Consider the following 20,469-nt stretch of genomic DNA (forward strand, 5'->3'; position numbering starts at 1 on the left):
GTGCAGTGTAAGGGGTGTAAGGACACATTGGGGTGCACACTGTATAAGTAACAGGTATTGGGGTGTAAGGACACATTGGGGTGCAGTGTAAGGGGTGTAAGGACACATTGGGGTGCACACTGTATAAGTAACAGGTATTGGGGTGTAAGGACACATTGGGGGTGCAGTATAAGAGGTAACAGGACACATTAGGGGTGCAGTGTAAGGGGTGTAAGGACACATTGGGGTGCACACTGTAGAAGTAACAGGTATTGGGGTGTAAGGACACATTGGGGGTGCAATGTAAGAGGTAAAAGGACACATTGGGGGTGCAATGTAAGGGGTGTAAGGACACATTGGGGTGCACACTGTAGAAGTAACAGGTATTGGGGTGTAAGGACACATTGGGGGTGCAATGTAAGGGGAGTAAGGACACATTGGGGGGTGCAGTGTAAGAGGTAACAGGACACATTGGGGTGCAGTGTAAGGACACATTGGGGTGCAGTGTAAGGGGTGTAAGGACACATTGGGGTGCACACTGTAGAAGTAACAGGTATTGGGGTGACAGCACATGTCGGGCTCAGCACTCACCCTGCACGGTCCCGGAGGGGGGCGGGGGCCCCTGGGGGGCGGTGTTGTGCGGCGGGGGCCCGGCCGGCATACTGAGGTAACGGATCGGGGGCGGCAGGCAGCGCTGGCACAGGGAGTGCAGACAGGGCAGCAGGCGGGGGCTCCGGCTCTGGATATTCAGCCGGCACACACCGCAGGTCTCCAGCAGGTTGAGGGCCGCCCGCTCCCCGCTTCTCTCCTCGGGGCCCGGCCGGCTCTCCGCCTCGTTCTCCGCGCTGGATGAGGATGGCGGGGGGAGAGGCTGAGAGAGGGCCGGAGCCTCCCTGTCCGCGGCCGCCTCCATGCTCACAGTCCTCGGGGTATCCTGGGCCTCACTGGCCGCGGTGGTATCAGCGCTCCGCCGGCCTCACACGCAGCGCTCCCTCCGGACATCCGACAGGCTCGGGAGCCGGACGCAGACTGAGCGCCCAATCTAACCACGCCTCCTAGCGGGCTTAACCACTCGCCTGCCTGCTCCCTCACAGGGCAAAACCGGCAATGAGGATGCGGTCACAGCTCTACAATCCCCTCAGGATCCCCCCCGCGTGAGGTCACAGCGTGGTATCACCCAAACCCTTTTTTTTTTCCTTCTCCAAGCGAGCGGGCTAACAGAAACACGCCCACTCTCCTTTATCCAATAGGAATGCTTTGCTGAATAATTCATGAGCTGGGCGGGGTCAGCTCCTGAATATTAAGCGCTGGTCCCGCTTAGAATGCAGATGAGGATGAGGAGTCTTTGTGCTGCTGGATCCTGTGCAGAGAACAAAGACATTCAGAGAAGGGAAAGTAAACAAAGGTGCAATAAACCAGCACTAATGCCAGCAATGAGTGTAAACAAGGAACAAACTGTCAGCCCTCAGGGTGAGGACAGACACCTTTATATAACAAATGATTATATAAAAGCCAAATTCTGCAGGCAGTGGGTGCAGGTCGCTTTCTTTCTGCAGAACCTAATAGGAAATGCACTTTTATTTTTTATTTTTTTTTACTTTGCTCTATATGTTCAGAATCTCATAAAGTCCTCTATTATATTCTGCACAGGCAACTTTATATCTCAGTATATTTCTGTTCTGTAATGTTTGTTAGACATTCCCAGCAACACATTACTAGCATAACACTAACTGAAAATTGCTTTTACTGACAACTTCTGAAAGAAGTTACTGACATGTTATATGTTCTAAAAAAAAGTTTGTGCAGAATGAAATTCATATCAGCACATGCAGAATATGGTGTCTCAAGGGGCAGAGAAAAGAGATAATCAGAATATTCCAAACTCTTCTGTGGAATATTCGCTTCATTCCACGTTAGAATGTGGAATCTCGCACATTTCTCCAGCGGAATTTGGCCTTTAGTGTTCTGAGTAGAATTCCAGCCAAGTACGTTCCGCCCAGGCTTCTTCCTTGTTGTTTCACCTTCCACGTCATGATGTATGTATCACATTTGACTCAGCGAAGCCTGAAATGTGGATCATGTGAACTGCCACTCTGGGAAGCTGGGCGATTTAGGGTGAGTGAAAGAATGAAACGGGGAGCACATTGAAAGGAGAGAAAAACGGTGAAAAGAAGAGAGAGATTAGTATAGAGGGAAAGAGAAACGAGGGAGTTGGTGACCAGCCCCACAAACAAGATATAAGAAACCCCAAGATTTTTTTTTACCCCAAATTTAAAAATGGCGTGTCCTGGCTGGGGGCTGAGGTTTTGATACTACAATTCCATAGTATGATGGGGCATCTCAGGAAGCCACTGAGGGCTAGTTAGCTTCTGACACATTTGCGTAGGACGGACCTGGAACATGCTTAGGAGTCACGGCAGACGGTCTGACCCTGACGCGTCTGCTTCGTTATTTTGTGTTCTGGGACTGAGCTATGAAGTCTGCACCTCTCCTGCCGCATCTCAGAGGAGGGTGAGCTCCTTACCTGTCCAGTGTCGCACTAATCGTAGGTGCCAGTCTCTGGGTCTTCTTGGGGGACATCAATGTTCTTTCCCTGCAGTCACCACCATCACAAGGATGGAAAACACCAGGTCATGGAGGAATAGAAAGTTACAGTAGACGTTGGATGGAGGCAATGTCGCTTGCCCTGGATGGATAAATGCGTGATGCCATGTGCTCAGTGTCGTTCATGGATATGTACATTTGCTACACGTTCTTGTACCCACATTTTTGCGTAGACCGCCCTGAAGCACTAATCCAGGTGGTCTGAAGACCTCGACTTGATCTGCTTTTGTTTGCGCTTCCTGTTTCAGAATCTGAAGTTTCATCATCCAATGAGATTCATCATCATCACCATTTATATAGCGCCACTGATTCCGCAGCGCTGTACAGAGAACTCACTCACATCAGTCCCTGCCCCATTGGAGCTTACAGTCTAAATTCCCTAACACACACACACAAACAGACAGAGACTAGGTTCAATTTTGATAGCAGCCAATTAACCTACTAGTATGTTTTTGGAGTGTTGGAGGAAACCGGAGCACCCGGAGGAAACCCACGCAAACATGGGGAGAACATACAAACTCCACACAGATAAGGTCATGGTTGGGAATTGAACTAATGACCCCAGCGCTGTGAGGCAGAAGTGCTAACCAACTTAGTCACCGTGCTGCCCCCGTGGGTGACATTATTTTCATTTCTTTTCCTCCTGATACTGATTGTCATTGTGGGGAATGTCAGAAGTTCAGAACGGGCTTGTGGATACTAATAGGCAGCTGGTACTGAGATAGCAATTTGGCACATGGCTCCAAAGATTTTTGTTTAGTTTGTAATTATGGTGTGATGAGCTTTGTTATATGTTATAATGTTGTGTTGGATGTTACACAATTTCTTACTTTAAAATCAATATCTATCACCCATTCGTCATTGTGACAGCTTCTGTTACTACCCCATAACCTTTTGTTCTAAACAGTTTCAACATCGTACCACATTTGCCCTTCTATCCAGCCTTTTAGTTGGACCCTCAAATTGGGCACCTGAAGGAATGTGAAAGGTAACCAATCATTCATTTAGAAATTTAGAGCTGCAGTCATTTGAAAACCTGCCAGTTAAACTGCAGAAACAAATTTAGTATCCAGCAGTATTTGATAAAAAAGACATTAAGGGGTATATTTACTAAATTGCGGGTTTGAAAAACTGGAGATGTTGCCTATAGCAACCAATCAGATTCTAGCTGTCATTTTGTAGAATGTACCAAATAAATGATAACTAGAATCTGATTGGTTGCTATAGGCAACATCTCCAGTTTTTCAAACCCACAGTTTAGTAAATATACCCCAAAGTTTCTATGAATGCCGTAGCTTTGGTGACAGTGAGAACCAAAATTAATATCTGTGGTTTATTTGCGTGGGCATATAGCTCAAGCCTAAGGATCCCTATTTTTTTTTATTGGTCTTGGCCCCAGCTGGCTGCTGCACATTTTGCATGCTTTGTACACAAGACTGACAGCCGGCACAAGTCTCCATTGATTTTCCATTGTATAGCATGTAAATAGTTGTAATCCCATGCAGCATTCTGGAATGCTCAGTGATGTAGTTTGTTGGTGGCTTTTAGTTACTCATAGAGCTATACAAGCATATTGATAATGCTATTCCCTCTGTGTGTAATGGGAGTTTCTTCCTAACCTGGGCCCTGATTCATTAAGGATCTTAACTTGAGAAACTTCTTATTTCAGTCTTCTGGACAAAACCATGTTACAATGCAAGGGGTGCAAATTAGTATTCTGTTTTGCACATAAGTTAAATACTGACTGTTTTTTCATGTAACACACAAATATCAACTTTAAATTTCAGTGTACAAATAAGCTATCAAGTATTTGTGTGCTACATGAAAAAACAGTCAGTATTTAACTTATGTGCAAAACAGAATACTAATTTGCACCCCTTGCATTGTAACATGGTTTTGTCCAGGAGACTGAAATAAGAAGTTTTTCAAGTTAAGATCCTTAATGAATCAGGCCCTTGAAGTGTTCACTAGTACAAATAGGTGCAATGAGTGTAAACAAGGAACAAACTGTCAGCCCTCAGGGTGAGGACAGACACCTTTATATAACAAATTATCATATAAAAGCCAAATTCTACAGGCAATGGGCGCAGGTAACTTTCTTTCTGCAGAACTTAATAGGAAATGCACTTTGTGTGATTTTTTTTTTACTTTGCTCTATATGTTTAGAATCTCATAAAATCCTCCATTATTCTGCACAGGCAACTTTATTTTTCAGTTTATTTCTATTCTGTAATGTTTGTTAGACATTCCCAAGCAACACATTGCTAGCAAAACACTTACTGAAAATTGCTTTTACTGAAAACTTATGTAAAAGTTACTGACATGTTATAAAAAAGTTTGTGCGGAAAGAAATTATTATCAGCACCTGCAGAAAAAGGTTTCCCAGGGGGCAGAGAGATGAGATAAACAGAATATTCAAAACTCTTTTGTGGAATAGTCGCTTCATTCCAGGTTAGGATGTGGAATCTCGCACATTTCTCCAGTCGAATTTGGCCTTAAGTGTTCTGAGTAGATTTCCAGCCAAGTACGTTCCGCCCAGGCTTCTTCCTTGTTGTTTTACCTTCCACGTCATGATGTATCACATTTGACTTGGCGATGCATGAAACGTGGATCATATGAACTGCTGCTGCGGGAAGCTGGGAGATTTAGGGCGAGAGAAAGAATGAAATGGGGAGCACGTTGAAAATAGAGAAAAAACAGTGAAAAGAAGAGAGATAAGTAGAGGAAAATATAAACGAGGGAGACGGTGACCAGCCACGAACAAGATATAAGAAACCCCAAGATTATTTTTTTTTACCCGAAATTTTAAAATGGCGTGTCCTGGCTGGGGACTGAGATTTTGATACTACAATTCCGTAGTATGATGGGGCAGATCAGGAAGCCACCTGAGGACTAGTTGCCTATTTGCGCAGGACGCACCTGGAACATGCTTAGGAGTCAGGGCAGACGGTCCGACCCCGACGAGTCTGCTTTGTTACTTTGTGTTCTGGGTCTGAGCTACGAAGTCTGCACCTCTCCTGCCACATCTCAGAGGAGGGGTGAGCTCCTTACCTCTCCAGTGTCGCACTATGCGTAGGCGTCAGTTTCTGGGACTTCTTGAGGGACACCAATGTTCCTCTCTTGAAGTCATCACCATCAGAAGGGTGGAAAACACCAGGTCAGAGAGCAGGAAAGTTCTGGCCAAAGGTGAACAGGATCTGCAAATGCGCCACACGGTCTTGTATCCACAATTTAGCGTGGACCGCCCTGACACACTCCTCCAAGTGATCATCTGAAGGCCTCGATTTGATCTGCTTTTGTCTGCGCCTCCTGATCCAGAATCTGAAGTTTCATCAGCCAATGAGATTCATCTTCGATGACATTAGACTTTATTAGTCCTATTTTCCCGTCTTTTCCTCCTGATACTGATTGTCACTGGGGGAATGTCAGGAGTTCAGAACGGGCTTTTGGATACTTATAGGCTGCTGGTACTGAGATTGCAATTTGGCACATGCCACTGCAGATTTTTGTTTAGTTTGTATTTATGATGCGATGAGCATCATTATATAGTATACTGTTGTGTTGGATGTTACACAATTTCTTACTTTAAAATTAAAATCTATCACCCATTCATCATTGTCACAGCTTCTGTTACTTCCTCATAACCTTTTGTTCTAAACAGTTTAATTATCGTACCACATTTGCCCTTCTATCCTGCCTTATAGTTGGACCCTCAAATTGGGCACCTGAAGGAATGTGAAAAGTAAGCAATCATTTATTTAAATATTAAAAACTGCAGTCATTTGGAAACCTGCTGGTTAAACTGCAGAAACAAATTTAGTATCCAGCAGTATTTGCAAAAAAGACATTAAGTTTCAATGAAGGCCGAAGCTTTGGTGACAGAACCAAATTTAATATCTGTGGTTTATTTGTCATGAGCAGATAGCTCAAGACTAAGGAACCCTATTTTTTATTGGCCATGGCCCCAGCTGGCTGCTGCACATTTTGTATCACATATCACCCCAATACAAGGGGCTCGATATTCTCACCTGCCAAATATGGGGATTCCCGCCAGCGTCTTGCGCCCCGTCCGTCTGATGGTGGCGGCCATCTTGATTCTGGATCTGTGCATGCGCAGATTCGTTCTGTCAGGTAGAACTCCTCCCCTCTCCTCCCATTTGTCCAACCTGGCATCACCTCACTATTTAAACCACCTGGGCCAACACTCAGTTGCCTGTTCTTTGTCAGCCTTGACTGTGTGAAGACTTGGCTCCCTGGCTCCAGCTTACCTGTTCCTGTATCTCTGCTCATTCCTGGATATCAACTCACAGAGTTACTATCCTTTCCAGCACCTCAGCTCAGCTGCACCAGTGTATCTAAATTACAGTTCTCAGCTCACAGAGCTCTCCTACCGGTTCCTGTATTTCTGCATGTCTGACTCAGCTCTGCTCATTCCTGGATATCAGCTCACAGAGTTACTATCCTTTCCAGCACCTCAGCTCAGCTGCACCAGTGTATCTAAACAACAGTTCTCAGTTCACAGAGCTCTCCTACCGGTTCCTGTATTTCTGCATGTCTGACTCAGCCCTGCTCATTCCTGGATATCAGCTCACAGAGTTACTATCCTTTCCAGCACCTCAGCTCAGCTGCACCAGTGTATCTAAATTACAGTTCTCAGCTCACAGAGCTCTCCTACCGGTTCCTGTATTTCTGCATGTCTGACTCAGCTCTGCTCATTCCTGGATATCAGCTCACAGAGTTACTATCCTTTCCAGCATCTCAGCTTTGCTGTTCAGTGTGACTAATCTACAGATCTCAGCTCACAGAGCTCTCCTACCGATTCCTGTATTTCTGTATGACAAACCTAGGAATCATATTCCCTGCCGTGAATCGTGACATTTTGCATGCTTTGTACACAAGACTGACAGCCGGCACAAGTCCCCAATGACTTTCTATTGTCTAGGATGTAAATAGTTGTAATACTATCCAGCATTCTGGAATGCTCTATGATGTAGTTGTTGGTGGCTTTTAGTTGCTTTTGGAGCTGCAGAAGTATATTGATAACACTGTTCCCTCTGTGTGTGATGGGAGTTTCTTCCTAATCTGAAGTGTTGACTAGTACAAATGGCAGCAATGAGTGTAAACAAGGAGCAAATTGTCAGCCCTCGGGGCGAGGAAGAGACTTTTACACAACAAATTATCATATAAAAGCCAAATTCTACAGACAGTGGGTAGAGACGCCCTTTCTTTCAGTGGAACATAAATAGGAAATTTACATTATGTGATTGATTGTTTTCACTTGACTCTATATTTTCACACACACAGAAAGTTATTCATTATTCCACACAGACAACTTTATTTTTCAATTTATTGGTGTTATATAATGGTTGTATGATATTTCCAAGCAATAAATTGTGAACAAAACACTTACTGGAAATAATTTTTCCTTACAATTTCTGAAAAAGTTACTGACACTTTATGAGGCCTATTTATCAATCTTCAGCGATAAGTCAGATTTTCTATCAACACAGTTTATCAGTACTACTGGCCGAGAGTGGTAACTTACTTCACAAGATCAGTCTTAGAGGATACGCGTTATCGTGATCAGGATGCTCATTGGCTTTTGGTTCTATTAAAATAAATAAAATATTTAAAAATGTGTTAAAAAAAATAGATGCAAGTAATAAAGCATTTTTTAATTTGTTTTTTTGTTATCATGATCCCGCGATCCTTGATAAATAGGCTTCTCCATGTTTTCCACAGGGAAGCTTTCGTCAGTGAGACCCGGCAAATCTTTTCGCCAGACACAGGTACCTCCAGCGCTTGTACTGCTACCATCGGCAATAGCCTCTTGATAGATTGGGCGAAGCCTTCTCTCTGGTGAAAAGACCCATTTCCCACTTTAGTTAAAAGAGACCTATATGTTCTACAAAAGTTTATGCAGAATGAAAATTGGCATCTACAGAAAAATGTCTGAGGTTGTGAGAAGAGATGAATTAAAATTTCAAAACTGTTTCTGTGAAATATCGGCCTCATTCCACATTTGGCTGTGGAACCTCACACATTTCTCCAGTGGAATTTGGCCTGAAAGTTCTCTGTGCAGAATTCAACCCATCACTTTTCTGCCCGGACCTATCCCTTGTTGGATTCTGTTCTGTGTCATGGCGTCTGGCGTTTCACTCTGCAAAATGAGAAATGTGGAGCATATTAGAGCCTCGGTTACTTACTGCTGTGGGAAGTCGGGGGATTTAGAGCGGAGGACAAAGAAAAGAAGAAAAAAAAGGAAAGGTAGATAAAGATAAAAGAGAACAAGAAGAAGAAGCTGGAGAACAACAGTGAAGAGAGATAAGTAGAGATGGAAAGATAAATGGAGAGAGAGGGGACACCCCAAAAAAATAAACGAATCCTGCAAAAAAATGTTTCCTCTTGGACTGCTTGGCAGCCCCATGAATGAGTAATCTTCTTGCTCAACTAACCAGACACAGGAAAAGGAAACATCTTGCAAGGTAGGTAATGTGGCTTCTCCCTCCTCCACGTGTCTTGTTCCTGTCTCTCCAGCTGAACAAGGCAGAGGTTAGTGCAGTGAGATTTCTTTATTCTTTTGAAGGAACTTACCTTGTATTACTGGGATGGGTCCCAGAAAGTTTCAGTGTCGCGCTGCTCAGAGAATCCTGCGTCTCTTACTTTGGGAAGGAGCACATGACACGACGCAGCGTGTCTCTGAAGAAAGCTGTGTAGCGTATTTCCAGGTCACTCGCCATACATGCCACAGCATGGAACTGCGCAGCCGGTCATTTATTTCACTGCTGCAAATCAATTTTCTCTGCAAAAGAATTGCCTTGTATCCATAATGGACCCTAGAGGAGCCTGAATACACCAGCTCAGGATAAGCCCCTAGTAAGGGTGCATTATTCCCTCTGTTATTTGATTCGTTAGTAATTTACAACTTTTCCAGTACCCTTTCAGAGCCTGCAGGAGGAAAAGTAACTAGGAAGACCCACAGCAGACTATGTGATTTGTGTGATAAGAAGCTAGCAGTGGATTAAGAAGCAAATCTGTGCACAGATTGTATACACAGGACAGAGAAAATATGGATCAGCCTCCTGAGCAATATAAAGAAATTATAAATTGTATGATGAGCCTTTGCTACTTAGCAGGATCTCTATACCTGTCAAGGAATTAAAAGAGTCAGGTCGCAAATATTTTTGGAAATATACCTGGGCCCTCTAATTAGGATGTAGAAGAATCATTGCTTGAATATAAAGAATCATCTGAAAGTGATGAAGGAGAGATAGTAGAGGAACCCGAGGTCTTTTAATATAGACAATAGAGATCCTGCTTAAACATATTTACAAAGCTTTGGATATACAGGATGCACCACCCAGAAAATGATTTCATTGAGGATAATCAGCAGAAACGTAGAGTTTTCCTGGTGTAAAAAGTACTTAAAGATTTGTCCTGTAAAAAATGGGAACAGTTGGACAGGTGTAAGTCTAATCCCAGAAGATAACGTGATAACGGGGAGTAAAATCTCACTTTGGCCGACAGATATCAGAATATCTGCTTGCTCTTTTTTTTTTTCAGAAAAAGTTTTGTTCCTCTAGGAGTAAAGAAGGAAGTCTAAAGCGTAAGAATATACAGTGACTCAGAACTAGTGCAACTTCCAGAAGATACAATAAGGAGCAGGATCTCAAAGTACCTGGAAACTTGGACACTCGCTACTCAAGATCCGTGAAAGTTCTGACAGGAGGTTACAGAATAGAATTTCGAGAGGTTCCTAGAGGGAACATCTTTGTCAAATCCAGGAATACAGCCTTACAACTGCTACTGGAGGATTTACTCAACAGTCTACAGACGCTGCTGAAAAAAGACTAATGTCATTTGTCCTTCTCAACCAATAAGAGACTGAATTTTATTTCAAACTAATCCCGGTGGAAAAACAGGATATTTCAGGACATTCCTGGATCTAAGAAGACTCAACCTACATGTTCAAAGAAGGCAGTTTCTTAGGGAGTCTGTGAATTCAATCATTAAGACTATAGAGAAGGAGGATAACTTAACATCAATAGACCTGCAGGATGCTTACCTAGACATTCTTATAGCAGGTCGGCACCATCGTGTACTAAGTTTCTGCATTTTAGGTTATAACGTTTAATTCATATGTCTTCCTAAGTCCTGGTAGTTCTGATATCAGTATTAAGAAAATAAGAATTTGCAGTTTGGCCATAACTGGACAACAACCTAGTGAGAAGAATTTCTAGATGCATCGCTCAGGAAAGCACAATAAGAGTAATCTCGTTTCTTCGAGTTCATGGTTGGATCATAAATATGACCATGAGCCAGGTGGTGCCCACACAAGAGTGCATATAAATAACTCAAGGGACAAGGTGAGAGTATCCAGAGAAAGGTTTGTCCAGAAACAACATCTGTCAAATAGAGTACGAGCCAGAAGAGAATCATCTACAAGGGAAATGTATGGGAATATTTCTTTCACTATAGGAATCATACCGTCGGCAAAACTGCACATGCAAGATATTCAACTAGAATTATTCACAGTCAAGAAGACTCGTCACAGGGATCCCAAACAAAAGGTATAGATGATATAACAAGTCTGGGTTATGTGTTCCCTCCTTTACCCCTCATTCATTGAGTACTGAGGAAAATCTGGGATGAAGTGGAATTAATAGCTATTCTTCCTTTTCTGGCCCCGCTGAGCGTGGTTCTTGATAGCCTGGGAAATGCTCCTAGATCAGCCCTGGCAGCTACCTCTTCCATCAATCTACGTCAAGTCCCAATTTATCACCCAAATCCAGGCACTCTTATTTTGATGTGATGGATATTGATTGCCCGCTACTCAAACAGAAAGTAAGTCAGGAGGAATTCATCCATGATTTATTACAGAATCTGGAGAAAATTGATCTTCAAGAGTAAACAGAATCTAGCTAACCCCAATACTACAGATCTACTTTATGTACTTGGCTTACTTCATGCACTGAACATCTTGAAGGTACAGGTATCAGCTCTGACCATTCTGTTGGACACAAGACGTGCATCAAATTATATTAACCCAGCATCAGCGCACTCCTTAAACCACCCCCCAGCATACCCCACATACCAAACACCTTCACAGAATTCTTTTCATTATAGTGACATATAGCTTCCGATCACAAGAGTTTTACCATCCAGGAAGTTTAGTTATACAGCTCCCATTCCAACCTGGCGTTATACCTTAAGTGCTTATGCGCACTTATTTATCACTGCTCACGCTAGTCAAACTCGTCCCCCTCCCCACCATACTATAAAGCTCCAACAGAAAGCAATCCAGGCTAATCCCTAAAGAAGTCCACCTTTAAGAGAAAAACCGTAACTGCCCACAATTACCAACACCAACTTGCCTCCTGCTGCACCTCCGCTGCCTACTACACTGAGTAGTGCGCATTGGCACCAGTGGCTCCCAATCACTGGACGAAGGACACCAGGCAGCCTCCCACAACAGATTACAAAGAATAAAGCATTTTAAAACAATTGCTCTTATCAGAGCATGATCACTACCCCATCTGCCACCTACATTTCACCTACCACAATTAAGACCAGACACCTATACAGACACCACCAGCCACCAACCACTGCAACACCCAGCAAAATTCCATTGTACATAAACATACAGGAGATCCAGAAACATTACTGCAAGTATTTACGGTGAGCACGAAACACTTTGCTACCCTAGCAGTGTGAATCACTCATTCAAGAGCCATAAATATAAGGAGCTATAAACATTAAGAGCCATAAACATTATAATTGGGAAATAAAACATGTATTTCTGAGCAATGAATATCGAGAGCCTTAGCAGTTGCTATATATAGCTATAGACATTGCCAGCTTTTAAGAGTACAAGCTACAAAATACCAGCTATAAACATTGCAAGCTATAAACATTTTTCAAACAACTACAGACTCTACCAATTGTAAACATTGTGAGCTATAAACTATCAGCTATAAAGATTGCAAGCTATACACATTGTGCAAAATAGATAAAAACTAACAGAAAAAAAGCTTAAACTTACACGTAAGAAGACACTGACTACAAGGTCAATGGATCTTCCTTAAAAATATCCACAAGAATTTATGTATAAGGATAACTGATACAATTTAACAAATTACCAACCTCCTTAAGCCTCTCTCTCCTTCCTCCCTTCTCTCCATAAGATCCTACAAACAACATCCACAGGACCTACAACACTCTGATAGAACATCCACAGGCCCTACAACACTCTCATAGAACATCCACAGGACCTACAACACTCTCATAGAACATCCACCGGATCTACAACACTTTCATAGAACATCCACAGGACCTACAACACTCTCATAGAACATCCACCGGATCTACAACACTCTCATAGAACATCCACAGGACCTACAACACTCTCATAGAACATTCCACCGGATCTACAACACTCTCATAGAACATCCACCAGATCTACAAAACTCTCATAGAACATCCACAGGACCTACAACACTCTCATAGAACATCCACCGGATCTACAACACTCTCATAGAACATCCACCAGATCTACAAAACTCTCATAGAACATCCACAGGACCTACAACACTCTCGTAGAACATCCACAGGATCTACAACACTCTCATAGAACATCCATAAGAGCTTCAAAAAGGGCCACCAGGAAAAAAAAAACATCCAGGTGGTTGATACCTCTCTCCACATTCAAACTACTCCCAAGACCAGCACATCACCTCAGTAACTCTACACCCATCCTCTGAGTCCACACAGGTAACCCAACTGAATTACAGCCATACCCCCACAACCACTGTGCCTAGTAAACGTACAACAGATAAATACACAAACAAAAAGTCTGTACAAGTTAAAAGTAAAATAACAAGTACATTCGAGGTAGAAGAAGAGTTGCAGAAATGAGACATAGGGTAAAGAGGGCGACTCTTGTAAAATGTCAGTTGAATAGGCCAGTTCTATACCACAGCTCTAATTTCCATAAGCCAAGTTACATATCTTTCCTGGTATTGCATAAATATTCTCTCTCCATGATACATGCAGTTACATCTGTGAAAACAAGTGATAAAAGTCAGTGTTGCTGAAACACATGAGCACTTGAGCTGCTTTCGTCTGCACCTCCTGTTACAAAATCTGAAGATTCATCATTCAGTTGAGAATCACCTTGGATGATGATGATGACATTAGACTCTGCCTCCATTGAAGTTCTTTGTCTTACTTTCCCACCTCTACCTTCATCGTGAATGTTGCTGATGATGCTAATAAGCTGCTGGTACTGAGATTGCAATTTGACACATGCCACACAGAGTTTTTGTCTACCTTGGCTTTGTGGTGTGATATGCATCATTATATTATAAAGATTTGTTGGATATTACACAACCCGTTACTTAAAATTGTCTATTACCTTTTTCTGGTAGTCTTCTGTTACTTCCCCATAACCTTTTGTTCTATCTTTTTACAACATCCTACCGTATTTTCCCTTCTCTTCTGCCTCTGGTATGGCACTCATCATCTCCCGCATTAACTATTGCAATTCCCTCCTTACTGGTCTTCCCAAAAACAGACTTAAACCTTCACAATCTATTTTGCACGCTGCGGCAAGACTGATTTTCCTTGCAAATCGTTCTTCCTCTGTTGAATCACTCTGTATGTCTCTACACTGGCTGCCTGTTTTGTACCGAATCCAATATAAAATACTTTTACTAACCTACAAGGCCATCAACAAAGCTGCACCAACATACATCTCCTCTCTTGTCTCAAAATATCTCCCAACTCGGCAACTCCGTTCTGCACAAGATCTGCGTCTCTCATCCACCCTTATTACATCCTCCCATGTCCGGTTACAGGACTTTTTTCGGGCTGCACCCACTCTATGGAATTCTCTCCCTCGCACAGTAAGACTCTCCTCTGGTCTACAAACTTTCAAGCGTTCTCTGAAAACCTACCTCTTCAGACAAGCTTATAGTATTCCTCTGCCACCCTCTTAACCTCGCTACCTTTAGCCGGTTACACAGTTTCACATGGGACGGCTGCCCCCTGACCAACATTGTTGTGTGACGGGTTCATTTAGCTTATGAGTCACTTTTACCTTTGCAGTCTGGCTGGGCCAAAATGCAAAATGTAGACTTAACCTCATGTGTCAATCTCCCATTGTCCTATAGATTGTAAGCTTGCGAGCAGGGCCTTCTCACCTCTTTGTCTGTTTTACCCAGTTTGTTTATTAGTTTATTATGTTTGTCCCCAATTGTAAAGCGCTACGGAATATGTTGGTGCTATATAAATAAATGATGATGATGATGATGATGGTATGCCATCTGACATAAAGTCACAGTTGTTTCTTAATCTAGTTTTCCAATTGCCATGTTCTTGTCATTTTAGTTTAATTAAATTAGCCTTTCTAGGCAAGTAGATGCTGCAGGACATTTCCAATAAGCATGTCTGATCATTTTAGTTGTCCATCCTCAAAATGGACAACTGACGGAATGTGAAAGGTAAGTAAGCATTACTTAATATAAGAATTTAATACTACAGTCATTTGTAAACCTGTCAGTTAACCTGTGAAACTAAATTTAAAGCATCAATTCCATGAAAATAATAGGTGTGTTTTTTTTCTTTTTTAACATTAATCACTATGGCGAGAAATAAGATGAATCGTCAATTTCCCTTGGATTGTTTCTTAATTCTATTAATGATTTATAATTCTGCAGAGTGTCATGCGAATACCATGGCAACCACAGTCACAGGGCACATGATGTAGTGAGCAGAGAGGCTTTAGAACGCCCCTCTGAGCTCTGTCTGCTCTGTGTGCTGTAACATCCTCTCCTCCTTCTCCCCTCTTGCTTTGAAATTGCCTGTTTGGAGCTTATGTGTGACCTTATGTGTGACTGGATTTATTTGGTCATGGCCTGAGTGGCTACACAAGGTTGACAGCCGATATAAGTCCCTATGATTTTCCATTATCTAGGATGTAAATAGTTGTAATTCTATCCATGGGCCGGGACGTAGTTACTAATGGCCTTTTGCTCATGAATCAGCACAAGCATATTGATAGCGCTATTCTATCTAGTGGAGACATACATTTTAAACTTGTGTAACCTGACGTGTTATTTAAGAACAAAATGCTTGGGCCATCAGAAACACTATACTGGGGTGTAGGCTAATGCTCAATGATTAATAAAGCAGTATATTAAGAATTATAATATGTTCTAATTTAATATCAGCTGTATAGTGCGTATAAATTCTAACACATGGAAAGGGTGTAGTTACTTTAGCAGAGTAGACAGAAATTCGAATGACTGACTGACCAGTTACAAGAGTCCTTATCAGATTAGATAACCCTTAACCTCTGTATTATCTATTTAAGACTTATGTGTTAAAGAAACTCATGCATTTGTTCTACAAAATGTTGATTCTTTGTGTTTGATGCATTTTTGTTTTATTGAGAAGTAATGTGTCAAATGTTATGCCTTTAAGGTGTTAGCCTCCATAAGCTTCTGCATTATTGAAATTATTCACATACAGAAGGACATTACATTGGAGGTGATAAGGCCTAGGTGTTGCAACAAGTGGAGAATACCAGCCTTGGGAGTGGAGAGAAAATTGCAGACTAACTGGTCCATTGTAATCACCACCCTTAACTTCATTATTATGCATGTAATCTCTATCTGCCCTTTCTCGCTCTGCCTCCCCATTATTTTTAAAATCAAAACCTTGCAATAACTCTTCAGAATTAAATAATTGTGGTCTTTCAGCTGCCAATGCTGATAACTGGCTGTAGGTGTCCATTGACAAGTTTAGTTTGTCTACACTTGGACCTTTGCATCTCTGCAAAACGGCCTATTTCTCTGCAAAACTCGGTTCACGCATAATTCTTCCACAACTCATCTCTAGGTGTAATAAAAGTGTTCATGAAAAGGTCTGGTGTTACGGAACACTATTGTTTGTTAATAGAGATGATTATCGACCAGGCTGGAAACCAGGTTGGCAAAATGGCGCAACAGTCAGTAAATGTATGGGAATTCTTTTCTTTTTTTCTGAGTTCAAAAGACTTGCCCAAGATTCAACCTGCCCCAAGTCTGTTCGAGCAGGTTCGATGTCTCAAAAACATGTTCACCTTACTTCTGGTTGTTATTTTAACAGATTGTGCGGAGTATGGACGAGTTTAAGAGGAGAGAACTGCTAATGCTAGACTGCCAGTACCCACTAGTACTTAGGTCATGCAACTGCCATGTCAAGTTGCCATTGCCAACCTAAATGCAGAAATAAATATTTTTTTTTTTATATTTTATTTGGTTTTGACAGACAGGCACTGTCTGAGACCTAGGAGAGAAACATTTTAATTAAAGTAAAAAAATGTTTAGGTTAGAGCCAAGGATGAGAGTAAATTGAGCGCAGTTAGTGTTAAATCACCCCCCAAAAAATATTTTACGTTACGTTTACAAAGTTAAGGTGTCAAATCACAGTTAGCTATTGTAATTAATCTTCATTGTGCTAGTTATATCGACTAAGCCATAATGATTCAGCAATAAACTGGAGGTAAAGTTTGTGGCAAACTGGATGTGAAACTGGTAGGAAACTGCAGAGGTGACTCTAGGATATAACCTAGAAATTTTACAGTACATTGAACAAGTTGAAATAACTGCATGTATACAAATATATTTCTTTAATTAAATACAGGGATGTAAAATAACATTTAAATAACCTTTAAATATCCACCGCAGCCCACAACATAAAAAATAATTATAATTATATAATGTCACTACTTCCACATCAATATCTTTTCTCCTTTTTAAAATGCCACTGTGAGGAAAGCAGGAAACAATATTAAAAATCATAATGCAGCCGCTATGAACATTATTCTATGTAAGGCTCGTGCACCATTATACCTGTAATAATAAAAGGACATGACTGGAGCAATCTCAAGATTGAAATGTTATTATTATGCATAGTGAGTCTGCTATTTGACATATGTTGTAAGGGTATTGGTGAATTATGGTATATTGGGACGTAATGTTTTAATTATGCCAGGTTGGTGACAAGAAACAAATTGGCAATGTGTATTCAATAACTGTTGTGTAAGTTAAATGGCAAACTTTAAGTATAGTTATTAGTTGGATAATATCGTAATGTAGATGGTAAAATGTGCACAGTTTCTAGGTTATGCATACTGTTATAATTAGGTTAATATTCTAAGACTGCAGCAGCCTTATGTCTTAATCCAATTATTCAGCCGGGCCTTGGTCAGCATTCTATTGTGTGGTCAGCACCCTGCATATTGTCTGCACAGTATACAGACCACAGGGTGGGTGTCTGAAGAAGTGCTATCACCAGATGACCATGGCTCCTGGCTGCACCATTGACTCTGACCAGACATGCTGCATATAACATATCGCACTACGGGGCTTATTTTATATTAAGCAATGTGCACATATACTGTAGCCAAGCACATAGCAAAATTTGTGTCTATAGCAGTATGTATAATTAATTAGGACACCTTCTAAAATGCACATTACACTGTTTATAGCAGCTATCATATTAGACAGAACATAACACAGATTAGGGACACAGGCTTAAATGTTTTGATCAAAATATGAACCAATACCTCATGTTTTCATTTTGTTAGATACACTGCGATATGCAGTGGTAAGGACAAGTGCTGACAACAATTGTCTTTTCTTTTGTATACATCAGTGTTGGACTGGGGCAGGAAGGGCCCATCGGGGGACTACAACACTATGGGCCCACCAGAGGGGGTGTGGCCAGCCATCAAAGTGGCAAGACCAGACACTAGAGGGGGAGTGGTCAGCCCATGAATGACAGCTAGCACCATAGTGTAGTTTATAAAGAATGCAGTGTGTAAATAAAGAGTACACAGTCTTGACCTGTCCCTTAGATTGGGCAGAACAGTCACCAGAAATTGTAATTGTCCCACTAGACTCAGAACATTTGACAGACTGTGGTTGCTGGTTTCTTTATTTGTGGCTTGTCTGAATCCTGGAATGTTGGGGGCCCTATTTGAAGAAAAAAAATGGCTACATTTAAAAAATTCCAACCAGTGTTAAATCAATAGGACCCACAACTAATTCTTAGGCCTTTCTCCAGCCCCAACATTAAAGTAATAGTATTCCCATTTAATAAATAAGCCTATTTCCCTCCCTCCAGACAGCCCCAGCAATAAATTAATAGCATTTACGTATAATAAATATACCTATTTCCCGCAACCATCACTGCCATTAAATAATTCATATTCACATTTAATAAATAGACTTCATGCTCCTCAAATTCAGCCCTGCATTCAATTAATAGCACCCAAACCACCCCATCTTCAATTAATAGTCCCCATTATAAAATTAAATTGCCCCACTATCACCCCACAAACAAAATAGCACCCATTAGTTAGCCACCACCTACCACACAAACATTACATTGTCACAAGCCCACTGTGCCATCACACACACATTACTGTGCTCCTTCATCACCATGCTGTGCCTCCTTATGATCACACTGCGCCCTCCATGCTGCTTTTGCTCCCCCCTTCTCCGGGCACCCCTTCATCAACCTGTGCCATGCTGCTTTGGCCCCCTTCACACTCTGCCATGCTGCTTTGGCCCCCCTTCACTCTCTGCCATGCTGCCTTTGCCCCTTCTCACTCTCTGCCATGCTGCCTTTACTCCCCCTTGCTTCCGTTCTTGCACTTACCTTTTCTATTGGCTTTTTTCTTCTCTTCTTCTGTCTTCTCTCTTCCCTCCGACTCCTCTCTGCAGTGTTCCTCAATGCGAACGGAGCAGAGAGGAGTCGGGGAGCGCCGCGGTCACGTGAGTATTTTTTAAAGTTACCCGCTCCCCCCACCAACGAAGAGGGGTGCGATCAGGGCCGGCGCCTACCGGGGGATACCCAGTCCGACCCTGTAGGGCATTTATATTACCATGCAGCTGTTACCATGGGATTAACTGATTAACCGTGGGCTTTTTTCTTCTATAATTTTATTTACTAAATACTCTACAGGTTGGCAGAGCATCGGCCAGTTACAATTGTTTTCTAACAAATAGATAAAAATTGATAATAGTCTGTAAATAGCTACTTGCTTTAAAGAATGTTTTTATCACTTTCTGTGCAATTTATTTTTATTACATTTATTTTAACAAAATTAAACCTATTCATCTCCTTTCTGTCTGTAAATATAGATATTGTGACAAAGAGAGTGAATTTCTACTGGCATCTAAGGGAGGAATTAGGTGTTCAGCTGACAGTCTGCAGGTAAAGGCTGCAGACCAGGTTGCACACAGGTATAGCAGTGCACGTAGGTTAAGGGTACACAGGTGTAAGACAAAAAGAGAGTGTGATTTAACTTGCATGGTGGAGGTGCTTTGGATATGTATTTCTTTGACCGCTGACTGGGTGTGTCCGCATTGAGACGGATCAAAGAGAGCACCTGAAGAGACCTCTTACTCTAAGGACCAGGTGGGAGTCTCACCTGTCAATCAATCTAGGAAGAAGGAGGGCTGTAAAGTATTTAAACATGTATTGTGCACTTGTGCAGCACAACTAATGCCAGACAGTGGCCGGTGTCCAGAAAGGAGGACTATGTCTAGTCAGAGTTAGGTTGCCCAGTGTCATCCTGACGGAAGTTTATGCTGTTTATTGGGAAGTAAAACTAAAAACACTGTTTATACACCGAGAAGTTGTCCTTGTGTGAATCACCAGAGGGATACCAGTGCCACAAGATGGTGTACTTGGGTATGTCATACCGTCACTTCTCCTACTGCCTTCATTGTAACACTATCACATCCCAGTCATTTACCACCACTTCTAAGTTTTCACTTCAACCACTATATATACAGTATATATGTATATATATATATATATATATATATAAAT

At 41.9% G+C, this 20,469-nt stretch overlaps 2 protein-coding genes across 3 annotated transcripts in view; both read right to left on the reverse strand.

The window, feature by feature from the left end:
* Positions 1-1,133, reverse strand: part of TRIM24 (tripartite motif containing 24) — a 47,133-nt gene extending 46,000 nt beyond the window's left edge. For both annotated transcript variants that reach the window (XM_075210725.1, XM_075210724.1), the window contains exon 1: positions 571-1,133. In XM_075210725.1, coding sequence (XP_075066826.1) covers positions 571-892 — 322 coding nt within the window. In that variant the 5' untranslated portion in view covers positions 893-1,133. The remainder of the gene's footprint in view (positions 1-570) is intronic.
* The window catches only part of LRTM2 (leucine rich repeat transmembrane protein 2), a 733,960-nt gene that overhangs the window by 580,626 nt on the left and 132,865 nt on the right, over positions 1-20,469 (reverse strand). The gene's annotated exons all lie outside the window — the stretch shown is intronic.

The sequence above is a fragment of the Mixophyes fleayi genome, chromosome 4, assembly GCF_038048845.1.
Source record: "Mixophyes fleayi isolate aMixFle1 chromosome 4, aMixFle1.hap1, whole genome shotgun sequence".
In the NCBI taxonomy this organism is placed as follows: domain Eukaryota; kingdom Metazoa; phylum Chordata; class Amphibia; order Anura; family Limnodynastidae; genus Mixophyes; species Mixophyes fleayi.